At 41.1% G+C, this 24,204-nt stretch overlaps 1 protein-coding gene across 1 annotated transcript; it reads right to left on the bottom strand.

The window, feature by feature from the left end:
* Positions 1-3,907: 3,907 nt before the first annotated feature.
* Positions 3,908-19,901, bottom strand: cand1 (cullin-associated and neddylation-dissociated 1). The gene is made up of 26 exons (XM_055022058.1): positions 19,584-19,901; positions 15,144-15,219; positions 14,997-15,064; positions 14,764-14,918; positions 14,531-14,654; positions 13,852-13,939; positions 13,611-13,779; positions 13,435-13,540; positions 13,226-13,371; positions 12,542-12,693; positions 12,269-12,409; positions 11,367-11,508; positions 10,224-10,432; positions 9,981-10,149; positions 9,792-9,881; positions 9,069-9,222; positions 8,757-8,994; positions 8,368-8,556; positions 8,140-8,283; positions 7,684-7,819; positions 7,113-7,289; positions 6,941-7,036; positions 6,274-6,443; positions 5,995-6,159; positions 5,723-5,830; positions 3,908-5,103 (listed from the first exon to the last, which is right to left on the bottom strand). The coding sequence occupies exons 1-26, from the start codon at positions 19,649-19,651 to the stop codon at positions 4,879-4,881; spliced, it is 3,705 nt and encodes a 1,234-aa protein (XP_054878033.1). The 5' UTR covers positions 19,652-19,901; the 3' UTR covers positions 3,908-4,878.
* Between the last annotated feature and the right edge of the window lie 4,303 nt (positions 19,902-24,204).

Below are 24,204 nucleotides of genomic sequence, written 5' to 3'. Positions count from 1 at the left end.
AGAAACTTCTGTTGTTTGTACATTTCAGAAATTAGTTTGGATGACAACATAGTTTTTTTGTTAGTTTTATAATTTAAAATACATTTATAAAACTAAGACGGGAAATTCTTAGCATCTTGCTTTAAAATGATATAACTTACTTTCACATGTAACAGCAATAGATTCAGTTATTCTGGCCACTTGGTTTTTATTATTTTGGTTACACTTTATTTTGAAGGCAGAAAGTCTAATTTCCGGCTTTGCTCTAATTCTGTCATTTAACATCTTTTTTCAATCTTTTACAGCTGCTTCCCGCTTCCTGGAGCATAAATTACTTTTATTCTGTTTCAGTTTAATTTCAAATATTAGAGGAACACAACCAATGTTTAAAAATCCATAACAGAAAAGCTTTTCCTTGTCAAAATACTCTGAAGTCATGGAAAAGATGTTAGTTTAGCCACAAGAAAGCCACTAATCAGTGATGCTGAGTGTATAAAATGGCTTCAATTTGCAGGAAAGCCTGGACAAAGGTCATGTGGTCCAGATTTACCCTCTTCCACGCTGATCGGCTCATCGGGGTTAGAAGAAAGGCTGATACTGTAGCTGCCTGTGGGGTCAACTCTGTGACCTGAGGTTTCTGCAGTTGGTCAGGTCAAAGTTCAACAACATGATGAGGTCAGCAGTCTACCTGAAAGTGCTAAACGACCTTATTTAAAATGGATTGTTTCTTCACTGATGACACAGGGATATTCCAAGTTGTCAATGCAGGCTCCTTTTTGTCCTGGAAGAGAATTTCCTGCCAGGTCTTACAGGAAGAAAACATAATCAAAATAAACATTGTTGCTGCTGTGTGAGTTGCATCAGAGTACACTTTGATGAACCTGAGGATTACGCAGTGGAGCAACATAGAATCTACAGCGTAACATAAACAGGTTAATTATGGTAAACAGAAGAAAACTCTGGTTTGGCTTTTCCCAAACTAGCAATTGAGGTAAAGCAGAGCAACACCAGAGTTGTTTGCTCTCTTGGTTGCTGGTTCTCCAACTTTATTGCTTCACTGTAACTTTAAAACTTCAAAATGCTGCATTTTACTCAGAAAAAATATCTATCTAATATTCAGGTCCAGCAATTTAATGTACTGGAGTTCCTCAGGGCCCGACTCTCGGCTCACTTTCATTTCCATTGCTTTGTGGATGACGCAATAACATTTCAGTCCGATTCTTGTCTTATTTAGTTCAAGTCTGATTTGTGATTCTGATCGTGGATCTTTCACTCAACACATAAGAACATATATAGAAGATAAATTCAATTGAAAATCTGAAATGTTTTGACAGATGTAAATAAAGTTTATTAATGCAACAAAATAATGTAAACTATCATTTCTCTTTACAGTTACAGCAGTTAAAAATTGTGTTATATTTAAGTATCTATTTTTTCTCTCCATTTTGAGATGGTGAGTGGGCAGGAACTGTGAAATATTTGTCCTTCCTGTTTGCAGTTTGTGTCAAAGTGACAACAGAAAGAACCGAAAATGACGTGGCGATCTGGGTGGGCGTCACAGTGATGCTAACGCCTCGACGGCCCCATATGCTTCTCAGTTACTGAAACTGATCTTCAAAAAGCCAGCATATCTGCAGGATGTCCAGTCAGCCGAAGCCCCGCAGGACGAGGCGTTTTCTGCTGTGAAGCCACACCCAAACAGGAAGGAGTCACCGAGAATAGAGCGGCCCTCCACCCAACCAGCTTCCCTTTCACTGACACACACTTCCTCTAAGTCTGTTTGCTTCATGCAAACTTTGCTCATTTTCACCCAAAACTACAAAAATAAATAACCTGGACGCAACAAAAGAGGAGATTAAATATCCTTGCTGTTAAATTGTGACACTGGATCATTTTTATCTTGTTTTTTCCCCCAAATGAAATCTGCTCCCTCCCACACAGCTCTCACCTTTTCTACAGGCGGCCCATCAGAGCAGAATAAATTATCGAGCTTCAAAGAGGTAAAATCATCAGCATGTCAATGATCTGGCTCCAGCCTCGCCGATATTCACATGTTGCTAAGAGACCAGATGAATGAGCATCACTGAGTTTGTTTACTCTCTAACGAGTTTCTGCCTCATTTAAGGAGCCAATCAGAGGCAGAAGCAGCTGAACGAGAAGCAAGTCATCTGATGGAAAATGCATCTTCAGGTGAACACTGGCCAGGTAAGAAGCTGAGCTTTATTCACAGGAAATATCTCAAACTCAGCGCTGAAGTGAACTTTGGCTCCCTCTGCTGTGGAAACAGAGCAGAAACTTTACAATACGGGTGTCCAGAATAAAAAATAAAACCAAGAAGGTTATTTTTTATCTACTCAACAATAAACTCAGCATTATCTATTTTAACTAAATATATTATCACATATTTTTTATAGGGACAGGATTGTTTTCTTTGTGAAATTGTTACATTTCAGACTCAATTGAAGAAAACTGGAAACTGTTCTCAAGAATAAAAAGCTGTTCTAGATGTAAACCTCTAAAGTTAGGTTTATTTTAGAGTATTAATGGACAGATGTGGAGAATAGAAGAAAACCAAAAAGCTTGGAAATGATTATTACTTTGTGTATTTTGGGTTCTTAGATTTTACCTTTGAAACTCCCAAAATTTAGTTTTCTTCTGAAAAAACAGCCATCAAATATTTTGTATGGAAATTCCTCAGGGCTCTAATCTCGGCTCACTGTTACAGTATGTTCATTGCTTTGTGGATGACAATGACATATTTCAGTCTAATCCTAGTTTTATTTGTTTAGTATTGTTCTACAGAAAGGAGTAGTTTTTAATATAAAAGTTCTAGTTTTGTGCTAAGTAATTCTGGTGCCGCCATCGGCCCCCTGTCCCTACTTTGAACTCCCTTAGTTAACAATTGTGTGACCGAACTATTAATTTCTCACCTTTGTAAAGAGTTTCCAGGATCAGTTTCAGATTTGACTGAATCCTGTTTGTGACCAGCAGTTCAGTGGAAACATTACAAAAACTAAGGAAATGATCTAATTTAGCAGCTCATGCTGACACACGCTGGGATTTCCTCACCACGGTGAAGCAGGATGACTTCCAGTTTCAACATGAAAATATTTCCCAACATCTTCTCCCTCGATGTTCACCTCAGGTCAGAAATAGATCCTGTTTGAAGATATTAGTTTCTCCCTAAAGCAGAATTAGATTGCAGAACTGTTAATGTTGTACACAACTCAAAATATGCATTTTAAGTTAATTATCTAGAAAACACCTTATATCCAAGTTTTAAACAATGTTTTAAAATGTAGTCATAAAAATGCATTTTTATGAAATACACATGCAACATTTTTGGTTAAAACATTACAAGCTACAAGCTTTTTGAATTAATTTTCTATAATAATCAAATAATTTATTGAAGAAAAATTTTACTTTGGGAATTAGCTATTTTTACAACTGAACTTAAGGCATTTATTGATATTTTCTTTCTTTGTGTTAAGGAAAATAAATTAGCTTTTTAGCACATCAGTTATGCCATGTAGCATTGTGGCTACATATTTAGCTTCTCAGGCTGCAGTTTAAAAAAATATTTCAAACATGAAAAAACTGTAAACTGTTTCACTTGAAATTCTAATAATTTTGACTGACAAAGTATTTTGTTTTATGAACTCACTTTGCTTTTTGCCGTCTATGGAGCTAAATTAATGTTTATCTTCAAACACCAAAGATAAACACTGCTATTTTAATTATATTAGCTGAACTGTTTGGAAATGATTATTTGGAAAAGTTTTTATTTGATAAAGTAACGGATTATTGCCAAACAAATTAAAAAGGCCAAATAAGATTTCTTAGGCTCTTTTTTTCCTATATGTAATGCAGTTTTTAACGCAAGTTTTTTTTATAGAATCGGATTCAAACACAAATAAAGCAGTCGGAGTACGTAGGCAGGCAGAAATGGACCTTTTTTTATTTTTCTCGGGTGATAAACAACAGTGGATTGTCCTGACCAGACCAAACCGGATTAAACCGGTCCAGGCCAGACTAAAATAAGCGAGACTCAGTAGAACCAAAACCCAACCACAGCTTACCAGACCGAACCGGCCGGAACCGGATCAAGGCAGCTGAACTCCCAGAACAGCCAACAGAAAATCAATACTTTGTTTTACTCTATGTAACCATGGCAACAGCCAGCGTGGTCCAGTCGGGTCTGGTCAGAAGTAACCTGGTCCGGTCAGAAGTAACCTGGTCCGGTCATCTCTCCTCTTTCTTGCTTCCTTCCCTCCTTGGATTGAAGAAGTCAAGGGCACATCTACTTAATCAGCAGAACAACGGAGAAGCTGATTGGTCCACAAACAGTAAAGCCCCGCCCATCAGTTCTCTCCCCCTCCTATTGGTTGCCTATATCATTTGCAAGGATTAGGGCGGGCCTTTCTCCCATTGGTCGCCACAGCCTGAGGCAGAAAAGGCTGTTTCTCGTATATTTTTCTCCTATTGGTCCATTCAATAACACGCCAACTGTCAGTCACTCAGCAGCGGCCAATCAGGTTACAGTACCTGCAGAACGTTCTGGAATTATGTAGAAAAGAGAGAAAAGAAAAAAACGATGCACAGGGAGATCAGCCAATCATTTCAACTCATGGGAGGAGCTTCCAAATTTTTTTTTCTAGATTTCATTTTTTCAATCTTTGTATTTTGTCCGTGTGAGCCATCCGTCAGTATCTGTCCTTTTTTCCAAACGCAAAAATCAGTGCAATGCATCATGGAAACAATCGATCGCTAGGAGAGGGTGTATCACTACAACTTTGTGTGTGTGTGTGTGTGTGTGTTATGTTGGTATGGAAACATGCTGCGGGGTTAGCGCTCCAGCAGCGGGATGGTGCATCGTGTTAATTTGTTCTGTCCGCGTGTTTAGCTGGTGTCCATGGACTCCATGTTGGCGGAGCTGGAGTCTCTCTGGATGGAGTCAAAGATGGCCGCTAGCTCCTGATTGGATGAGATCTGGGACTGGAACTCTGACATCAGCGGCGACTTCTCGGCCTCTGGGATCGTCAGCAGCGCGACGACGGCTCGCATCGCCGACCGCTTCAGCTCGTCCTGCTTCTCAAACTCCTGTTTCACCGAGTTTGCCTTGACCTGCCGAGAGACGCCATTTTTATTCTGCTGGTAGGCGGCAGCTCATCTCATCCAACTCACTCCAATTTAATTTACTACACACAGACAAATTCAGTTTCTGTTTATGTCACAGACAGTCCAAAACATTTAAATTGACCTGGAAAGTAATTGTTTAATCATGTAGTTAGCTAAAATTCTCCACTGTAAAAGTTCAATAAATAGTCATAAACAGTTTAATTCATTCCTGTTGAAAATACGCTTAATTATTTTATGCTTCAGTTGAATAAAGTCCAAATCAGGGATGTCCAAACTGTGGCGCAGGGGCCATTTGTGGCTCTTGAAATTATCATTTGGACTTCTGACTAAAAGTGGTAAAAATTTGGCCACCAAAACAGAAAACAACTGATGACCCGTTAAACACATATTTCATAAAATTTTGTTTTGTTGTTTTAAAAGTAAAAAAAAAAAAATCGGAGTGAACAAATGTTTGCATTTTTAATTTAATGAATTAAAATTTGCCAGACACCTCTGGTCCAAAACATCTCAACTGAATCAAATCCAAGAATCGATGTGATATCGACTGCAGACAGGATGGAAGAAGCTCAGCTTGAGAAGAAACCAGGTGTGTTTGTCGCTGTACCTTTGTGGTGCAGGTGGCTCTCAGCGGCTCCACCAGTCTGTCCAGTCTCTGCAGCACAGCACTGGGACAAAGTGACGACAATCTCGCCAGCATCAGGAAGGTCAGCATCTATCAGAACCAACGAGAATTTAAACATCAGTTACTGGAACCAACAACATATAAGAAAAAATATGAACCCATTACTCTGGTTAATGAGGGCAATAATAAAAACTGAGACTAAGAACCAGTTAATAACTGAACCCGGACAGGTGTGGTTTCGGGTCGAAACCGACCTTGATGTCGTAGTGGTCCTTCAGCCCGTCCTCTACGTGGTTCAGGAAGGTGAAGATGTCCAGCCGGTCCAAGCAGCTGTCCAGCAGAGTATACATGCACTCGAACGCAGCCTTCCTCAGGTCCAGCCCGTCGTCCACCGTGTGTTTGAAGGGACCCATCTCCACCTGCACACAGCCAACAGTGGGTCAGCCACCTGGGCCACGCCCACCTGCTGGGCCACGCCCACCCGCAGGGCCACGCCCACCCGCAGGGCCACGCCCGGCGCCGGCTCTCCTCACCTCTCGGATCAGCTCCTTCCTCACTTTGGTCTCGTTGTAAAGATGCGGTAAAACTGAGTCCAGCAGTTCTCGGATCAGGCTGGGTTTGTTGTGGGCAGCGGAGTTAAAGGTCACCAAGGCAACGCGGCGCACGTTCAGGTCCGGGTCTTCCAGCGTCTTCAGGAAATCACCTGGGAGAAAAAGCACCCAATGAGGAATCAGACTCTTAACCTTCTGCTGAAAATATTCAGTTCAACGTCTCAAGTAAAAACAGATTAAATGAAAACGATGAGAAAGTGTTTCAAAATGGCGGCTTGACCAGTTTCCAAGGTTAAGGAGCAACAAATCCCATAAAATAATGTTTTTACTGAAAAGACTTCTTTAAAGTTCAGGTCTGAAATAATACTTCATGAGAAAATGGCTTAAACATAAAAAATGTTGAGTTTAGGGTTACAACTAATAATTATTTTAGTAATTATTAATCTGATTAATCGGATAAAAATTTGGCACATTCTGCAGATTTTTCATGTGATCATGAAAAATCTAAAAGATTAAAAATACATTAAATATAAAAAGTAAACAATTACATCCTTTATTAAATAATTAAAATGTATTGCACTGTTAACAACACAAAATCTACTTACCAGGAGAATAAAACCCACATATTTAGGATAAAAACTGGAATTACCTATGCAGTTCTTGAGCAGCGGGTCGATCGGCTGCGGCTGATCAGAGATGGTGAACTTTACCGCCGTTACCACGGAGCTCCTGGCATACGACGAGCCTACCGACAGAACCGGACAAACGTCTCACTCTAACGCTGCTGGTGTTGGTTACCTGCTGGTTTTAGTTCTGCTGACCTGACAGCAGGTATCCCTTGAGGCGGGGCAGCAGAGTTTCCGGGTCGATCAGCGTCAGTTTGCCCAAACATTCGGCCACGACGTTCCTGGTTCCCTCCTCCTGACACTCGCAGTGTTTGAGCAGCAGAGACCAAACCGACTCCACGTAGGGCTTCAGGCCCGACACGGACGCCGAACCTGGACACAAACATTGAAACCAATCACACACACACACACACACACACACACTACGACAGGCCTTTCTAATATCATACAATACAGACTTGTAAAGCAGAAGTGGAGCCTCCTGCACAACCAACAAGAATGCAGCAAGTTGTTTCTGTAAGTCAACAACTAAACATTTGTCCTTTCCAGCAGCCATTGTACAGCAGTAAAACAAACTGAAATGTTCTGGAACTCAGTTTGGGTTGCTAGGTAACGGGTGGCTCTCTGCTGAGGTTACTAAGGAACAAGGTTGTGTCTGAACAATCTGGAGAGATGTCTAAAAACCAGCATCAGATCTCTGGGATGTGTGGTGAGTCTGATTTCATGATAAACCGGCCTGCCATACGCAGCATTAGCGGTTTCTTACTGATGATTTCTTTGAGGGAGTGCAGCAGCAGGTACTGCCGCTTGGAGGAGGAGATCTCCTGCAGGACGAAGGGCAGATACTCCGGAAGATTCCCCACCGCGATGCTGCCGAGCGCGTACGACGCCGCAGACTTCACCTGAGACACAGCAGGTCCAGGTCAGAGGTCAAGGCACTTCACACACTCAGATAAATATAATTTTAGGGAAATGTGGGCGGCCATATTGTTTTACAGCTGCTGTTTATTTGGACTTAATTAGGGCTACTGTCTTTTTTTTAACAATAATAAAATAATATCATTAGGAAGTCCAACACAAAAAATAAAATCAGGTGTTTTTGTATTATTATCATGAAGTTACTTGAAAATTGTCTCAAAACAATATTATCGTGTATTGTGATAAATTGTTAATCGTCCAGCTAAATTTGCTTGGAAGCAGCAGGAAACTGGTTGTGTTTTACCTCTTCACTGGAGGAAGAGAACGCGTCCAGGATGACGGTCTTGAGTTCTGGTTGGCTGCTGAGGTCCACATGGTGTCCCACCTCGCCCAATGAGAGCAGAGCTAGCAACCTGATGGAGTCTGTGGAGCGACTGTTCTTCACATCCTGGCAATCCAAAGGACCAAATCAGATTTCACAAGCAGAAGATGGAATAATCTAAACTTCCTCCAGGAGGGTTTATTGTCTCACCTGGATGAACTGCCCCACCACAGCTGGCCCCTCGTTGGGGCAGGCTCTGGTCAGAGCCGCCACGCATTTAGCGATGGAGCAGTACGCCTGTTTGTGAGGCAGGGCGGCGCTCTGACTGTACACTGGACCCGTCAGCATCCTCAGCAGGTCCATGTAACCCAAACCAGGGGTTTTAGTGGCGACCAGAGCCTGAACAGAGTTAATAAACCTGTAATTATCACTAAGTCAAAAAGTTCATTTAATGATTTATTACTCAATTTTCATTATTCTGACTTACAGCCAACACAAATACTTTGGCCCCATATCGGGTGAGAACGATACTTTGGTACCGTTCTCACCTGACAGGCAACCTGACGGCCAGGTGAGAACGGAGAGAAATGAGTGTGAACCTGGTAGAAGTCGAGCATGGCGGCGAGCGCTCCTCCCTGCAGCAGCGGCGACCGGACCAGCGCGATGAGCTGCTGCAGGATGTTTCCGCCGGCCAGCTGGCCCAGCGAGGACGGGTGCGTCACAGCCAGCGTGGACAGGAAGCTCAGCGCCATCTGGGACACGTGCATGTCGCTCTCCGAGATGAGAGGCGGCAGCTCGGCCAGGACGGCGTCCACCATGACGGGCGTCACCGCGGAGCTGCAGGGCAGAAACAAGCGGTGAGGTGGGCGGAGCTCAAGGCGGTGGGCGGGGCACACAGGTGTGGCAGCTACCTGTAGTTTCTGAGCAGGATGTCCAGAGCAGCCAGCGTGCAGAGCTTCAGGGCCCGCTGGTTCTTCCTGAGGAAGGAGGCGAGGATGGGAACGGCGTCGGGAAGAACAGGTCGAAGGTCGATTTTCAACGGAGAGCCAGCGATCAGCGTCAGAGCTGCAAACAAAACGACAACGTTACGCCTGCTGGTTGCTGCTCGCCGCTGCACTGCACACACCATCGACTCACAAGAAAAACTAGGATTATTCTGAAAGGTGACCTATTACACTTCCTTCAACTGGTTAGGGCAGATTTATGGCCTAAACAAAACATTTTTATTACACATTTTGCACAAAATAATTCTTAGATATGGGGATTTTAGTTCGTTAAGACATTTTAGGGCATCTTGTCACTTTAAATCCAAGAAACAGCTGCTGGCCACGCCCCCAAATCTACTTTTACTTTCACGTGACAATGTCTGCCAATAGATGCACAATTTCACCATCATACATGTTTGAAAAGCATTAGTAGTGGAAGCACAAAAACGAGCAAAATGTGAAGAAGAAAAAAATACTCCGAGCTATAAGACCTATTTCCTTGACAATGTTGTAATTACCTTAATGAATAAGCATCATGGTTTAGTTCAATGAATATAATTGAGTGGAATATTGTGCATCAATTAGGACTGAGTGTTTATCAAAAGTATTTCTTTTAGCTTCTGTGCGAATCAGCTGATGCCACCTGACCTTTGACCGTCGTCAGCCGTGTGATCTCGTTCTTCAGACGCTCCAGAAAGATCAGCAGCGTTCCTGGAAGCTCGCTGGGCAGACGGTCACCTGCACAGCAAAACCAGTCAGGAGCAAAAAATCAAACATTTGATTATATTTCTGTCTTTTTTCTAATGTCACATCAGGTGACTGACAGGTGGGCGTTACCTAGGTTACAGATGATCTGCCCCATACAGGAAATGGCTCGCTCTTTGACCTCCTGGTCAATGTCTGCGGCTTTCAGGCGTTTGATCGTGCAGGTGAAGAGGTCGTTGATGTAGGGGGAGGGGTCAAAGCTGTCCGAGGCTTCTGATTGGTTATCCAGAGGTCTGATCACCTGGAGACCATAAACACATCAATAAACACCATCTGAGATGCCAGATCCATTGCAGTCGCTGGTTTGAATCCCACCTTGACGAGCTGCTGGGTGACTAGCAGAGCCTCTGAGGTGATCTTGTAAAAGGGGTCTCCCACGCAGGCCACCACGGGCGGCACGAGGGCGGGGACGTGGGCGTGGAAGGCGTGAGCGGGGTGCGTCACCATGATGACGTGGAGGCAAGACAGAGCGTCGATCTTCAGGTTGGAGCTGCTGGATTTATCGTTCAGAGAGAAGATGATACCTGAGACATAAAAACCATCAGAGGTTTAACAACGTGCTTTATTGAACAGTTAACATGTTTGATCCATTTTAAATCTGAACAGTTTTATTATTTCGACAATCAAAGTATTTCCAAACCCAACAGATTTTTTTAATTAGCTTCTTTTGGTCATATTTTAGTTTGTCAGAACAAACAAATTTACAGTTTTACTAACCCGACCTGATTGATTTAAGGTTTGATTTGGAACCAAAAGTGCAACAATTGTTACATTTTCAGCTGCTGGTGTTCTCTTTTTCACTGAACTGAGTCCCTTTGAGGAGCCTGTTCCCCTCCTGGCCTCTGGGGGCGCTGCACCAAGAACCACTGAAGGAAACGATGTAAAAACCTCTCAAGACACCTAGCCACTTCCTGGTTCACCAAACGGAAGCAAAAATGATGCAGCATCTGATTTTAACGGTTGTAGAATTTCTTTTTTGTCCACCAGCCATTTCTCCTGCTAAGCGCTAGTTAGCTAGTTTGTTTTGGTTGTATTTACCCAGAATGCCCAGCGTTGTAGTCCACTTCCTGCTTTTAGAGGAGTCTCCAATCTGTGTGGTGTTCGCATTTGCATTCCAGAGTTCAACCGAACAGTGACCGAGGTTTTTAAGTGGACCAGCGTTTGGTTTTCTGATTTTCTGATTAGCATTCAGACCAAATGAACTGGACTTTCTATGCAAATGACCCAAAATGACCCAAAACCTCATCAATGACACAGAAGAACTTAGTTACTAAATCAGATTTACCAGCTAAAATATCACCTTAAATAAGCTGATTATTCTCAAAAGCTCCATTCTGAAAATTCGATAATGTTGCAACGCTGATTTTTGCTGCCAGTGGTGTTGGGTTTGGGGGGTGAATACTTTTTAATTTCACTGTAAATCTACAGGGTTTCTGTTTCTTTGCGGCGCCGCATTACCTGGTATTAGAACTGGGATGTGCTGCGTCAGCGCTCCTGGGAGGACGTTGACCAGTTCGGTCAGCATGTTGAAGCAACACTGCCGGGTTTTCACGCTTTTCTCCTTCAGCTGTTTGTGAAGAGCTTTGACGATCATGGGCACCTGCAAAGGACGAGCAACATGAACGGAGAGCGAGAGAGAGAGCTACTTCCTGTCACCTGCTTCGGTCTGTTTGACGGAGCAGGATGCTGATGGTTTCCTGTCACCGTGGGAACGGGTGAGAAAAAATCAGCAGCATCACTAAGTGAACAACAGTGCCCCCTGTAGCACAGAAACGACACTGCAGACATTTTGGTCCAGTCAAAGCATAAAATCGAGACTACTACCACTTTTTTACGAAAATTTTATTCTAAATTATGAAGAAATCAAAACTGAAGTGGATGTTGAATGATTCAGTGTTGCTTGCAAAGAGCTTTAAAGTCAAATAAATAAAATTTTTGATACGTTTTCTTGTTACTTTACCAATAAAATATCCATCTCTCCACCAAAATATCTCAAATTGAACTTTTAAATGTCTGCTCTGACCTCAGTTTAAAAATCAGGTTAGAAATCACAGAAAAGCAGAGAGGAAAAATGCAAATAAATGGGTTGAAAAAGCTAAAAATATTTAATAAATGGTCAAATAAATGGATGTTTATAGAAACAAACAGGATGAGGTCCAGGCTAGGGAAACAAGAATCAAGTCATGGCATCGAGAGAAGGAAAAAGTTGTCATAAAGTCATAATATTACCAGAATAAAGTCATAATAAAAGTCGCCATGCTGACCTTTGACACATTTTCTCACGTTAAAACAAACTTCAAAGCCTGTTGTTGAGATTTCAGCCGTTGAGCATAACAAGTCGTCTGCCTTGTTTTTCCCACCTGACTCTGCAGCATCGTTAGCGGCGTCTCGCCCTGCTCCATGGCGTCCGGGTCGGCCAACCAGCTCTGAGCCGGCCTGGTCTGTTTCAGCAGCGACAGGTAGGCGTGGAAAACGTCCGCCTTCACGTTCTCCTCTCTCTCCTGAACACACAGGAAGCAGACGGCCGTCACGGCTGCCGGACACCACCGGCACCGCTACGCACCGAGTCCGGACAGAGAAGCAGTACCGCAAAGAATCAACAACCTGCTGGGTAACAAGCAGCTTCAAGTTACCTTGAAGCGGCAGACGAGCGCCGGCGAAACGGAGCGGTAGAACTCCGGCAGCATCTCGTGGCGCGTGGAAACGACGGCGTCCAGACATTTGGCCGCCGCCCTGCGGACCTTCCAGCTCATGTCGTCGTCGTCGCTGTATTCATCGTCGCTACCTGGACAGGTAAGAGAAAAACAAGTTCAACTAAAACCCAGAGCTGGGCGAAAAATTTATTTTCCTTGCAAACCCAAGGAATGCATTGACAGAAAAGAAAATCCAGATTTTCTCAAAACGTCTCCCGGCCTGGCCTGGAAAAATCGCACATTTTGAAATTAATCTCAAGAATTAAAAAGAAAATGTTTCTACTTTTGAAACTTTTTTGTCTATTTTTCTAGCAATTTTTTGACTTTTCAAGTGTAAAAATTTCCCAAAGTTTGTTTCTGGAAATTTTCTGAAAATAATCTCAAAATTTTGGCAGAAATTTGCCCCCTTTATTCTGTCGTTTTATTGAAAATTCCTCTGATATGCTCCCATAGCCGTACAACTCTCAGACCAGAATAAAAGACAATTTTTGAAAATATTTTCTCTCATTTGTAATTTCATTTTTAGGAAAGAAATCAAATTGTATTTTTAAGCCGCCTGGTCCAGTTCTATTACAACCGCTCCCATTTTTCCAGGTTGGTTCCAACAATAAAAACATTTGTTACCCTGGTAGTCTTCATCGTTCTGCTCAGCGTCCATGGCGTTGTCGTCCTCGTCTTCGTCATCAAAGTTGTAGTTGGGGTCATAGGTCAAGTAGCGGAGGCAGATGGAGATGATAGTTGGAACATGGGGGTAAACTTCTTTGGGACACCTGCAGAGAGACAAATTAAGCCAACAGAAGAAGAAGAAGAGCCGCCGCGCTGCCGCGCTTTACCTCCTGACGAAGGACTCGAAGGCCTGGATGCAGTACTCTCTCAGCTCGTCGTCATCTACGTTGCAGAACTTCACCACCAGCGGGATGATCTTCTCCAGGTACTCTCCTGAACAGACAGGTCAAAGGTCAGTTCTGCGTCTGGTCAGAACGGTCGGACTCTTCGGGCTGCGTCTCACCGATGCGGTGTCCCGCCTGCCGGCTGATGGCCGCCGTGCACTGGATGTAGGTGCGCGTGGTGGACATGTTGTCGTTTCGGCCCAGCTCTGTCAGCAGATGCTCGATCAGGTCGATGAAGACCAGGTTCCCGCACGACATCACCAGGTGGCCCAGAGCCATGATGGTCCTCTGAAAACAGGAAGGAAACGCGCTCAAGAGGGATTCACGGCAGCGGATTTAACGGGAGGTTCCTGAATGCACCTTTCTGACCGCCAGCCGGGGGGAAGTGAGCTGAGGCAGCAAGCAGCTGAGAATGGAGGGATGAAAATTCACCAACAGGCCGCCTTGTCTGGAAAACAACAGTTTGATCACTGAAAGCAACGTCAGGGACACATTTCTGCTATTCACTTTGATTACACTCTAGTCCTAGTAACTCGTTCCTGAGGTTTTCTCTGGTTCTGGAGGAAGATGGCGGCGTCCTGTACGGCGTTTAAACTCTGACTTCAGTTATTCCTCTTTGAGTTTTAATATCACACTTTTTCCTTCCACTCAACTTTCCATACAGCAGCTTCTTTTGAGGTTTATTTATGACCATTTTCCTCATGGTTTCATCAGCCAGAAAGTCACTTTTCTTTTAAAAAAATAATTTTCTAATTTTAAATTGAAAGCGAAAATCTTTTTAATTTTAACTTTACTGAAATAAATTAGCTTTTAATTTTTATGACTCTTTATTTCGGTATTTTTCTGAGCCATCTTGTTGCTGAAATATACAAATAAACTTGATTGATTGATTGATTTTGATGACATCGTCATCAGCAACCGTGATGACATCACGGTTGCTTGATGTCAACCGTGATGTGGTTGACATCAGCCACATCACGGTTTCTTTACGTTCCTGCAGCTCTGAGCTGCGTCCAGATGCATCCAGGTGTTTCCGTACCTGCACAACATGTCCGCCATGATGTCCAGCGCCTCCAGCTGCACCGACACATCTTCCTGTTTGGCGATGGCGCTCGTCAGGCGGCCCGTTATCTTCTTACAAACACTGGCAGCTAAAGCAGAGCCTGAAACACAAACCAGGTAAACGAGACTCGTATTAAAGTAAATTATATAATTTTATTGGCCAAAAAAGGAAAATGAAGATTATTATTATAATTTAACGTCATGTTTTACCGCTGGAGGCCGGCGGTAACTCTCCGATCACGGTTTTGAGGCCGATGGAGGAAATGTCTCGCAGCTGTTCTTTGTCTGACAGCATGTTTGTGCACAGCGTGTCCACGATCGTCTCCACCTGGTACTCCTTCACTTTGCTGACCAGCGGCCCCAGGCTGGCGAATCAAACGCACCCAGTTACCCGCAGCATGAAAACACAAACGTTTCAAAACAGATGAGTTTTTTTGTTTTACCATTTGACAGCCAGGTTCTGAACTTCTCCGTTTTTGTCTTCCAACAGTTTCAGGATCATTCTTACCACCTGTCAATGATCACAATCAATCAATCGATTAGTCCAGAAACTAAAGCGCTCACAGCGGATTTCATCCGTACGAACCGACCTTCCTCTCGCTGTCGTCGTCCAGTTTGATTGAGTCTTTCTGAAGTTCTGTCATCAGGTCGTTTGTGGCCATAAACCTAAAACAAAGTCGACCGTTTATTCTCAGGTTTTAAAGGTCAAAGGTCACCAGTCTCTCTTCTACATTAAAATCTTACATTTTTGTGACAGACAAACATAAAGTACTGTTGTTATGGATACTGAGATGCTGGTCTCATTTTACACACATAAAAATCTAGAAATAAAGTGACGATAAATAGAGTCGAAAATCAAAAACCCGATACAGGTTTCAGATCCGGGTGTTAGGATGGCCTAGTCAAAGTCCAAACCCACATTTGAGGCAAAAATGGATGTTTACATATGTTTGCCAGCGAATCTGACTCAACATGAGCTGCTTTATAAAGAATGAGCAACAATTTCACTGACAATAAATCAGTGAATATTTTCACATTCTGCAGATTTTCAATTTAATCTCTTAAGCTGCAAGAGGTTAAATTTTAAAAATATATTAAAAGGTATAAATAAATCATTAAATTCCTCTTTCAAACAACAAAATAAACATTTTATTAATTCCTTTAATGAATTTGAACTAGATGAAGCTAAAACTGCCACTTGGGGAGTTTTGGATAAATATTTAAATATTTTGTAAAATGTCGGCTTAATTACTGCTTTGAATAACTTATTTTATAAGCAAACTGGGTTTTGGAGTCTGTATACCGTAGTTGGTCAATAATTGAATAATCAATCATTATTATAGTCGTACTCTAGATATTCAAACATGTTATAAAGAATTGTCAGATGGACCTTCAGCAAAAACAAAAGCATGCCACACTTTTCAGATCTTCTGTTGTTTTCAGCTATGCTCTACTTCATGTTGATACATCACTCTTCCAACTACCTCAAGCTTTTTATTTTCTATGTATCTTGGTAAAGAATTACAGGAATGAGACCAAGTTTCTATTTTCTGCACCAACATTTTGAGCCCTGAAGAGGAAAACCTGATCAGGGCAGCTGGAGATTCAGAAATAATTATTATTTTGTTTTTAGCTCCAGGAATGAACTTAGTGGAGTCTGTATACCGTAGTTGGTTAATAATTGAATAATCAATAATTATTATAGTCGTACTCTAGATATTCAAACATGTTATAAAGGATTTCAGATGGACCTTCAGCAAAAACAAAAGCATGCCACACTTTTCAGATCTTCTGTTGTTTTCAGCTATGCTCTACTTCATGTTGATACATCACTCTTCCAACTACCTCAAGCTTTTTATTTTCTATGTATCTTGGTAAAGAATTACAGGAATGAGACCAAGTTTCTATTTTCTGCACCAACATTTTGAGCCCTGAAGAGGAAAACCTGATCAGGGCAGCTGGAGATTCAGAAATAATTATTATTTTTTAGTTTTTAGCTCCAGGAATGAACTTAGTGGAGTCTGTAAAACCTTAAGAAAAATATAAAACACCAATAAAACTCTGAGAGATCTCTGTTTGCTTCACAACCAGACCAAAGACATCTAAAGTTGTTTTTTATTAACTTCTTCACTGGAGCCTTCTTCCTTTTTTTTTTTTTTTGCTATTAATCCAAATCCTTTAATGCTAAATGAGATCTGCTGACAGCGAGTCCAATCCAATAATCACGCTTTCCTCTGCGACACATCCTGCATGCACGGCGACTCATTTGCATATGTTTGACAGCGACGCAGCAAAGCTTTAAGAAGATAATTTGCGAAGACTCCAGCAGCGACTCTCCACCTAAAAAAAGACATTTCCTCTCCTGCTGAGCATCCGCTGATTTGGTATCAAAGCGCTCCGATAAGAACGACTCCTCAGCTCCTCTCAGCCGAGGTCACCAGCAATTTCCACAGCGAGCGCGGCCGAGGCGCATTTTTTCACAGATTTATGGGACAGATGCGGCCGCTGTCGGAGGGGATGAACCCGATAACGTCGCCTTGGAGCTTCGCTCCCAGAGTTTGATGAGATTTTAAGAGTTTCACTGCTGCAACTACGTCTGTTTAATGTTTCAGCTGAAACATCGAGCAAATGAACCACAACAAAGTCAAATAATTACAACACAACAACTTTTTGTCCAATTATTAGAAATTTATTTTATATAAAATATAATTTTTGGTCCTGGAAATTCTGAATCAATTCAAAATGTTTAAAAATTGACTTTAGTTTGCTTAATTTTTTTGTAAAATTAAATTCAGAATAATTCTCTGATTTTTTATTGAAGAAAAAGCCATGCAGCTAAGCTAACCTCATACTAATAATTTAAGTTACAGAATTTTCCGTTCAAACATATTTTTTTTTAAATATAAACTGATGGAAATTGATGCAGTACAAAACAATTTAGAATTATATTAAAAATATTCTAGTCTTGTTGTCAATCTAGTGATTTACAATGAATTGTTAGACTGTTTAAATAGAAAATTGGTTTCTCAATTGAATCGCGATCCTAAAAAGGTAAATTGAGATAAACACATTTTAACACCTTTTGATTTGTTTTAATAACAGAATAAATTACATTTAAATTGTTATTTATTTTGATCTTTGAGGAAAACCTGACGGCCCAACAAGTCAATAACGAATGACTGAGACCAAAGCCACCCTAACATCTTTATTTTTGGTCAACACATTTTTAATTTTCACAAAATGTATGTTTAATTTTTAATATAAGTTAATATGGAAACATTAACCTTATTGTATTTGTTTTTATAATCATTCAAACAGTGTAGAACACATTGTATTGATAAATTTTATTTTGTGGAATATGAATGATAATCTTTTGCAGGTTGTGGTGATATTATTAATGAATACTGACAATATTCACAGAGATTAATCAACATTCTTTACTAACATAACAGAACGTTGGGATGAAGGATTAAAACACAATCGCAGTTTAAGTGGTTAATCACATAAACCCATTGTAAATATTAAACAAGGGCTGCACAAAAATCTGAAAAATGTGTTATTATGATATGACAGAAAACTGAACACTTGTGTCTTTTTTACCATTTCACAATAAAGCAAATTAAGAGTCCATCCTGGTCAAACGTATTCAGCGTCTGATTTTTTGACACTTTAAATCCCGTATCCATTCAAATATTGCAACCCTGAATTGGTTTGCAATTTTAATATGGCGACTATGATACATTGTGTTGCTAAATATTCTCATCCTCTGATTAGCATGTGATGACGACTGCAATTCAGAATCTAATGCAGCAATGAATCTCCAGTAACAGTCAGTCTTGCAACAAACCTGAATAGGCCTCTGACTGAAGAATGTTGTAATGACAACTGTTATGCTAACATCTAATTGACGATATTCTATATTAGCATGTCCAAAGAAACGCTAAACCAAGACATTTGCTTTAGCCACTCCTTTTTAAATCTCTGACTGGGCATATAGTTAGAAAGATGTTGGAGTAGGAGTTACCCTTCTCCAACGATCTTATAATCCTTTACGATCAATGAAAGGATGGTTAGGACTTCCTCCTTTTCTCACACAGCTCCTTGTGTTGTCAAACTCCAGACTATAACACTCACTCTCTCTTTCTAAACAGCGCCTGTGAAGTTGCCAAGAAGCGACCAAGTACCCATAATGCACCCCGGTGAGACAATATCTTCAGGGATCCCTGTGAACCAGTCACTGTGTTAAGCAAAGTAAGTGTGACAGAAGTGTGAAAAAATGATCTGGAATACCCCAGATGTCAGGTCCCTGAGCAACACTGGATACTAAATACAATATGGCTGCCTCCTGTATGTGACACAGTGACGGCTGCAGAAACAAACATCTACCAGAACCCTAGTGGAGCTCTCACTCATTAAATCCATCATCTATAGACAAAACTGTCCCACTTATGTCAGAAAACTTGCTGGACAGCTGAATGCCCCAAACCAACACAAGCTATGTTTATTGGTTTGCTAATGGTAGTTAGCATCGCTTCTGATCACAACTTCACGGTGAAATCCAACCGGCTTCGAATCGGAACACGGTTAAGTTGGAGGTGATGTCATCCCCAGACCTGAGTTCGGGGTTCAGACCCAGCTATAATGCAGCAGAACCTCACAGTTCTGCTGCATGACTGAAGTTGGTGGCAACCATCTAGCAGGCGAACTAGCTGCTAACCAACGGCCGTTAACCCGCAGCTCAGCTGGCTGTTAACCGGCATCTCCAGCTGGTTAAAATCTTAATGACCTATCGTTACCTTGATAACCATCAGCTAGCATCAAAACACCGGCTGTCACATCAAATCTAACCCGAGGATCGGGCCTAACTATCAGGCTAACGAGGTGACGATGATCAGACAGGTGGAGGCTAGCAGCTAGCACATTAGCCTCAGGCCTTGCTGAGGCTGCACTGGGTTTAACCAATATCAGCAGCGGGTTTAACAGGAACCGAGAACCGATCCATGAGGCGGAACCACTTGCGCCGTTTTTACCTGAAATCCTTGTCGCTGGATGTCATTTTCTCCAGCAGGTTGGAGATGTGGTACGAGGCGCTCGCCATGTCGGTGCTGTTAGCTGTTAGCCTCCCGCTAGCACGCTGCGCTCAGTGAGAGTTCCTGCGAGCCCCGCTGCGTGTCTCTGCGTGTTTCTGCGTGTGCGTGATTTCTTTTAAGACTAAAAGGGTGTGTTGCTCCTGCTGAAGCCACCGTCCTCTCCGTCTACAGCGACTGTCGCATCCCGAGGAGCGGAGTTTGTTTGAATGGAGCAGCCGTTTCTCTCTGCAGAGGGGCGGAGTGATCAGGATGGACGCAGCGGGGTCGAAGGTCACGGTTCCCACATTTGTTGCCGTTAAAAACAGTGCCGTGTCTTCCGAAGGCAGAAATAATGACGGTTTTCTTACCCGCTTTTTCTATTTTTAGCAACAACAAAAAAACTAATGTTTTTTTTAAACTGTATCAGCATATTAGAGGCAGAAATAAGGACTTGGAATCAAGTCAAACTCAATTCGCCAGTTTATTGAGTTTAAACTGACTGAATAAATCAAAAGGCTTGGACTTTCACACCCGCTGGTGGCTTTTGATATGGACCACATGGGTTTCATTAGAGGAAAAAGAGGCATAAAGTATGGCCTTACATTCCTGTCAAAAATCCAAGGAGCATCTTACTAAATTGCAACCACCATTTATGAGCTGAGGTGGTGCTGTTTCAACTTATAGCTATTTGCTTCTTGATTAATATGAATGCTGTAGTTATTTCTTAATAAGTGGTTTTTGGCAGGAATGTGAAATCACATACAAATACTACATAAATAATATAACCATCAGTTGCTCCTTTAACATGTTTTCTATTGTTTTTACAAATACATTGTGCTATAAAAAACATCTCATGCAGCATACTTTTGAACATCTCTGTTGGGAGATCTTTAGTAATATTTGGATGCCAGTATTGTCAAAAATGTGTTGCTGGGTGATAGGAAAGTGCAAAGTGCTCTAAAATAGAGAAAATACCCCATAATGTTTTCGCTGACATCAAAATTCAAAGTATTTCCTTCACTTTCAACAGAAAAAAAGTTTCCAAATACAAGATGTCACTCTCTCAAACTCTCTTGAACTCTTTTGCTTCACCAGGTTCCTGGTTGAAAAACATTTTTTCTACTTAATTTTCACTCACATTCTTGAATAGATCACATAGTTGTGTAAGCCATAATATAACATTTCTGAATAAAATGAAACCACTTTTATCTGTCCAATGTTATATTCTCTGTTTCAAAGAAACAGAATTTTGGCAAAATCATTAAAATGAACAGAAAATCACCCCTTCAAATAAATAATTCTGTGGATAATGGATTTAAATAATATATGCCTCACTCTTTGAGTTGATGAAGCAATTAACTAGCTCTGCGTTTTGAGAACATCATCTCCTTACCCAATTGATCATTTATATTTTTTTATTATCTGATTGTCTCTGTATCCTAAGCTCAAGTCCTTTCCTGTCACACATTGAAAAACCAAGCATGTTTTAATGATTAAGGCAGCGGGGGTTTCTGGTTTAAGCACCAGAATGATACCATTTATTGTATGACCTTAATCTGCAGCTGTTTGATAAAGCAGTTTTCTGCTTTATTAATCCACTGTTTAGTGCAGCCAATCAGGGCCTCTAACCTCTCTGCAGCAGGTGTAGTCATAGAAAATGTCATCAATGAGAGCGTCTGTCGCGCACCGGATCAGTAAACAGAAAGAAAATCAAATACAGCTGCAGAGAGACGCTGCAGCTTTCTGTGTGTGCAGATTTATTTATTCAGGACATTATCCTCGGCTCAGAAATGATTCATCACAAACACACATCCACAGTGGGTTTGTAGCTGCAGGAGACAAATTAGGGATGCTGTTCATGCTGTGGGTGTTAGTGTGCACCTGTATTAGTCATGTTGCAGAGACGTAAATTCCTTTGGACAGTCCTGTTCCCGTTGCAGGGGGAAATGAAACACTAAAAAAGGAACATTTTAACATTTCATAAACCTCTTTGGTTTAGGTTTGGAGGAGAAAAAGTGTCACTTATATTGAGATGGCAAATTAATGGATGTTTTTGTTTATATCAGGTTAAAAGTTTGGTTTAAAATGAATTTGGGACAATATTTCAGGTCAAATCTAGTGAAAGTGAAGCCCATGTTTTGAATATAATTTATTGAAGTCTACATTTAGGTAAAAATTAAGATGTAGGTGTGATCAAGCGGTAGTTCTTTTGCTTAAATCTGTGATTTAAAAAAAATCGTTCTCAATAATTTGATCCACATAAGAGTCAGGGAAGGTTTTGGTAAACATTTTTGTTAGGTTAGATGTCAGAATGGATTTGATTGAGATGATCATTCTGACACAAATAGACTGTGACTTTGAGGTTTTCTTGTTTATGAATGTATTTAAGGTTTACATTCAGCATAAGTTTGCTTCAGATTGTCACTAAAGGTGTAACTGTACAAAAATCACATTCAGGAACATTTATGACACAGTATATTAACATTTATACTGTGTTCATGCTCTTATTTTGAAGTGATTCAATTTCTTCTCTTCATATTCATATCAAAATAAAACTCACACAGTAGAGAACAAAAAAAAATACATCTAAGAGCATTATCGAATACATAAAATATAATCTCAGATTTTAATTTGCAGTCTTTCTAGAGCAGATGAAATTTGAATCGAAGCTAGCATGTTAGCATTAGCTTCTGCTACATACCGAGTTCAGGTAGCTCTTTGTGGCGCTAATGTTTATGATTAGAGCTTTAGGGTTAGCGCAATTCCCCTCTTTTTCCCCAGTCATGCTGGGAATCACCATAGCAGCCAATGACTCAGCAGAACATGCTCCAGAGATGTTCTGGTCAATGACTCAGCAGAACATGCTCCAGAGATGTTCTGGTTTTCAGATGAGATCTAAACTTGGTTGTGATAAAGAAAGTTTTGGATTGGCTCTGTGTTTTGTTTATGGTTGGTTTTAAGCTTTAGGCTCAGATGAAATGAAACTAAAATTACAAAAAGGTGAGGTTTAAATTAGACTGCATGTGGATGTTGGTTCGCTTCGAGGTTCAGCTTGGCTTTGTGTGAATGAGGCTCCTCAGAAAGGACAGACGGACAGATGGTTAAACGTGTGATGAGTCACAGATCGGCGGCGTGGGATGCTTACGAAGCCCCGGGCGCTCTCCATGTTGACACACAATGCAGCTGCTGACATATGCAGGCTGTGATTCCAGTGTAGGTGTATCCATCTACTATATGTGTGCTGATGTTTGCTCATGACTTTGTGTTAAGGCTTCGACAAATTTGGCTGCAGCTGCATCACAAACACTCCTTCAGATTCCTGCCAGGAATGAAATTAAGAAGCTAAATAATATGATGAAGGTGTAAAGAAGAGGATTATTTTTCACTCATTCTGCTCTCATTAGTTATTTGATGAAGAAAAGGGGAAAATCAAGCCAGGATGAGTCACTGTAATTATCTTCCCAGACATTAAGCGGGATTTTGTTGGACGCGGCGGAGTTTAGAGATCAGAACCGCGGGTGGATATTTGCCGAGACAAGAAGCGTCTGTCGTGTCACCACAGACCAGAAGGACGCTGACACCGAGTCCTTCCCGTTTCCCTCGCCATGGACGAGAATAACACCTGAAACCATGGCAACCGTACACAAAAGGATGTCATCTATTGAGTCAAAATGTTCAGGGGGAAGATGGAGAAACTGGACGCAAGAGATTTCTGGTTCTCTTTGACACTAAAAGCTCATTTAAAGATTTCAGCAGATTTTCTTCTGAATTTTTATGCTTTTATTAACTTCAATCCTCATCAAAATAACAAATCTTTACAAATAAATTTAGACACCTTAAATGTCAGCTTAATTAATTTAGTTACTGTCTATGTTTTGTTTTCTCTTTTTATTTTCTTCCAGTATCTATTATCATTTAAAACTGAGAAAGTCAGAAATTAGCAGCAAAACACACAGCCTGATTAGATTTTAATCCATTTGGATAAAACATGCAAACCTAAAATCATCACTATTAAGAAAAAATTAAATGAAATACCAAGAGATTTAAGGGAGCTAAAATCTAAAAACGGATAAATATTTTAGGGGTTATGTCATCAGCCGCATTTAATCTGGCTTTTTGGCGACTGCTCAGAAACAGAAGGATATTTGGATATTCTCCTATTATGTCAAATCTTATTAAACCACTCAGGGAATCTGGAGAAATATCAAGAAGAAGGCCTGAGGCTAAACATCCAGAACATCCAGAAAATTCATCCATCAACAGCTGTAGGTCCAATTCAAGAGACAGAGTTACTTTTACAGACTTTACTGAGCAGAAAAGAGTTCTGGACCGACCCTGTTTAGCTGTGTTACTTATTTCAGCAACAAGCGCTTTATAACATAGAAACATAATACAGTAACTATGAAACAACCAATAAACATCACATTTAATGAAATGCAATCATCAGCAGAAGCACATCTGATGTATTGATCAGCGTTCCAGTTACTGATAATCAAAGGCAACTCCACATAGGTGGGTTTTTAGTGCTAAAGAAACTCTAAGTTCAGCAGTTTTCTGGAAGTTTTTTCCAGATTTGTGATGC

The sequence above is a fragment of the Poeciliopsis prolifica genome, unplaced genomic scaffold (assembly GCF_027474105.1).
Source record: "Poeciliopsis prolifica strain line A6 unplaced genomic scaffold, Auburn_PproV2 SCAFFOLD081, whole genome shotgun sequence".
Classification (NCBI taxonomy): Eukaryota; Metazoa; Chordata; class Actinopteri; order Cyprinodontiformes; family Poeciliidae; genus Poeciliopsis; species Poeciliopsis prolifica.
This window is presented reverse-complemented; position numbering and strand designations above follow the sequence as displayed.

What these genes read in the sequence shown, in the direction of transcription:
- cand1 (XM_055022058.1), bottom strand. Translation starts at nt 19,651, where the DNA reads ATGGCGAGCGCCTCGTACCACATCTCCAACCTGCTGGAGAAAATGACA. An exon ending in CAGAACCTGGCTGTCAAATG is followed by an intron (nt 14,919 to 14,996) that starts GTAAAACAAAAA and finishes TTGATTCGCCAG; the next exon opens with CCTGGGGCCGCTGGTCAGCA. An exon ending in CCATGCTCGACTTCTACCAG is followed by an intron (nt 8,557 to 8,756) that starts GTTCACACTCAT and finishes AACTCTGTTCAG; the next exon opens with GCTCTGGTCGCCACTAAAAC.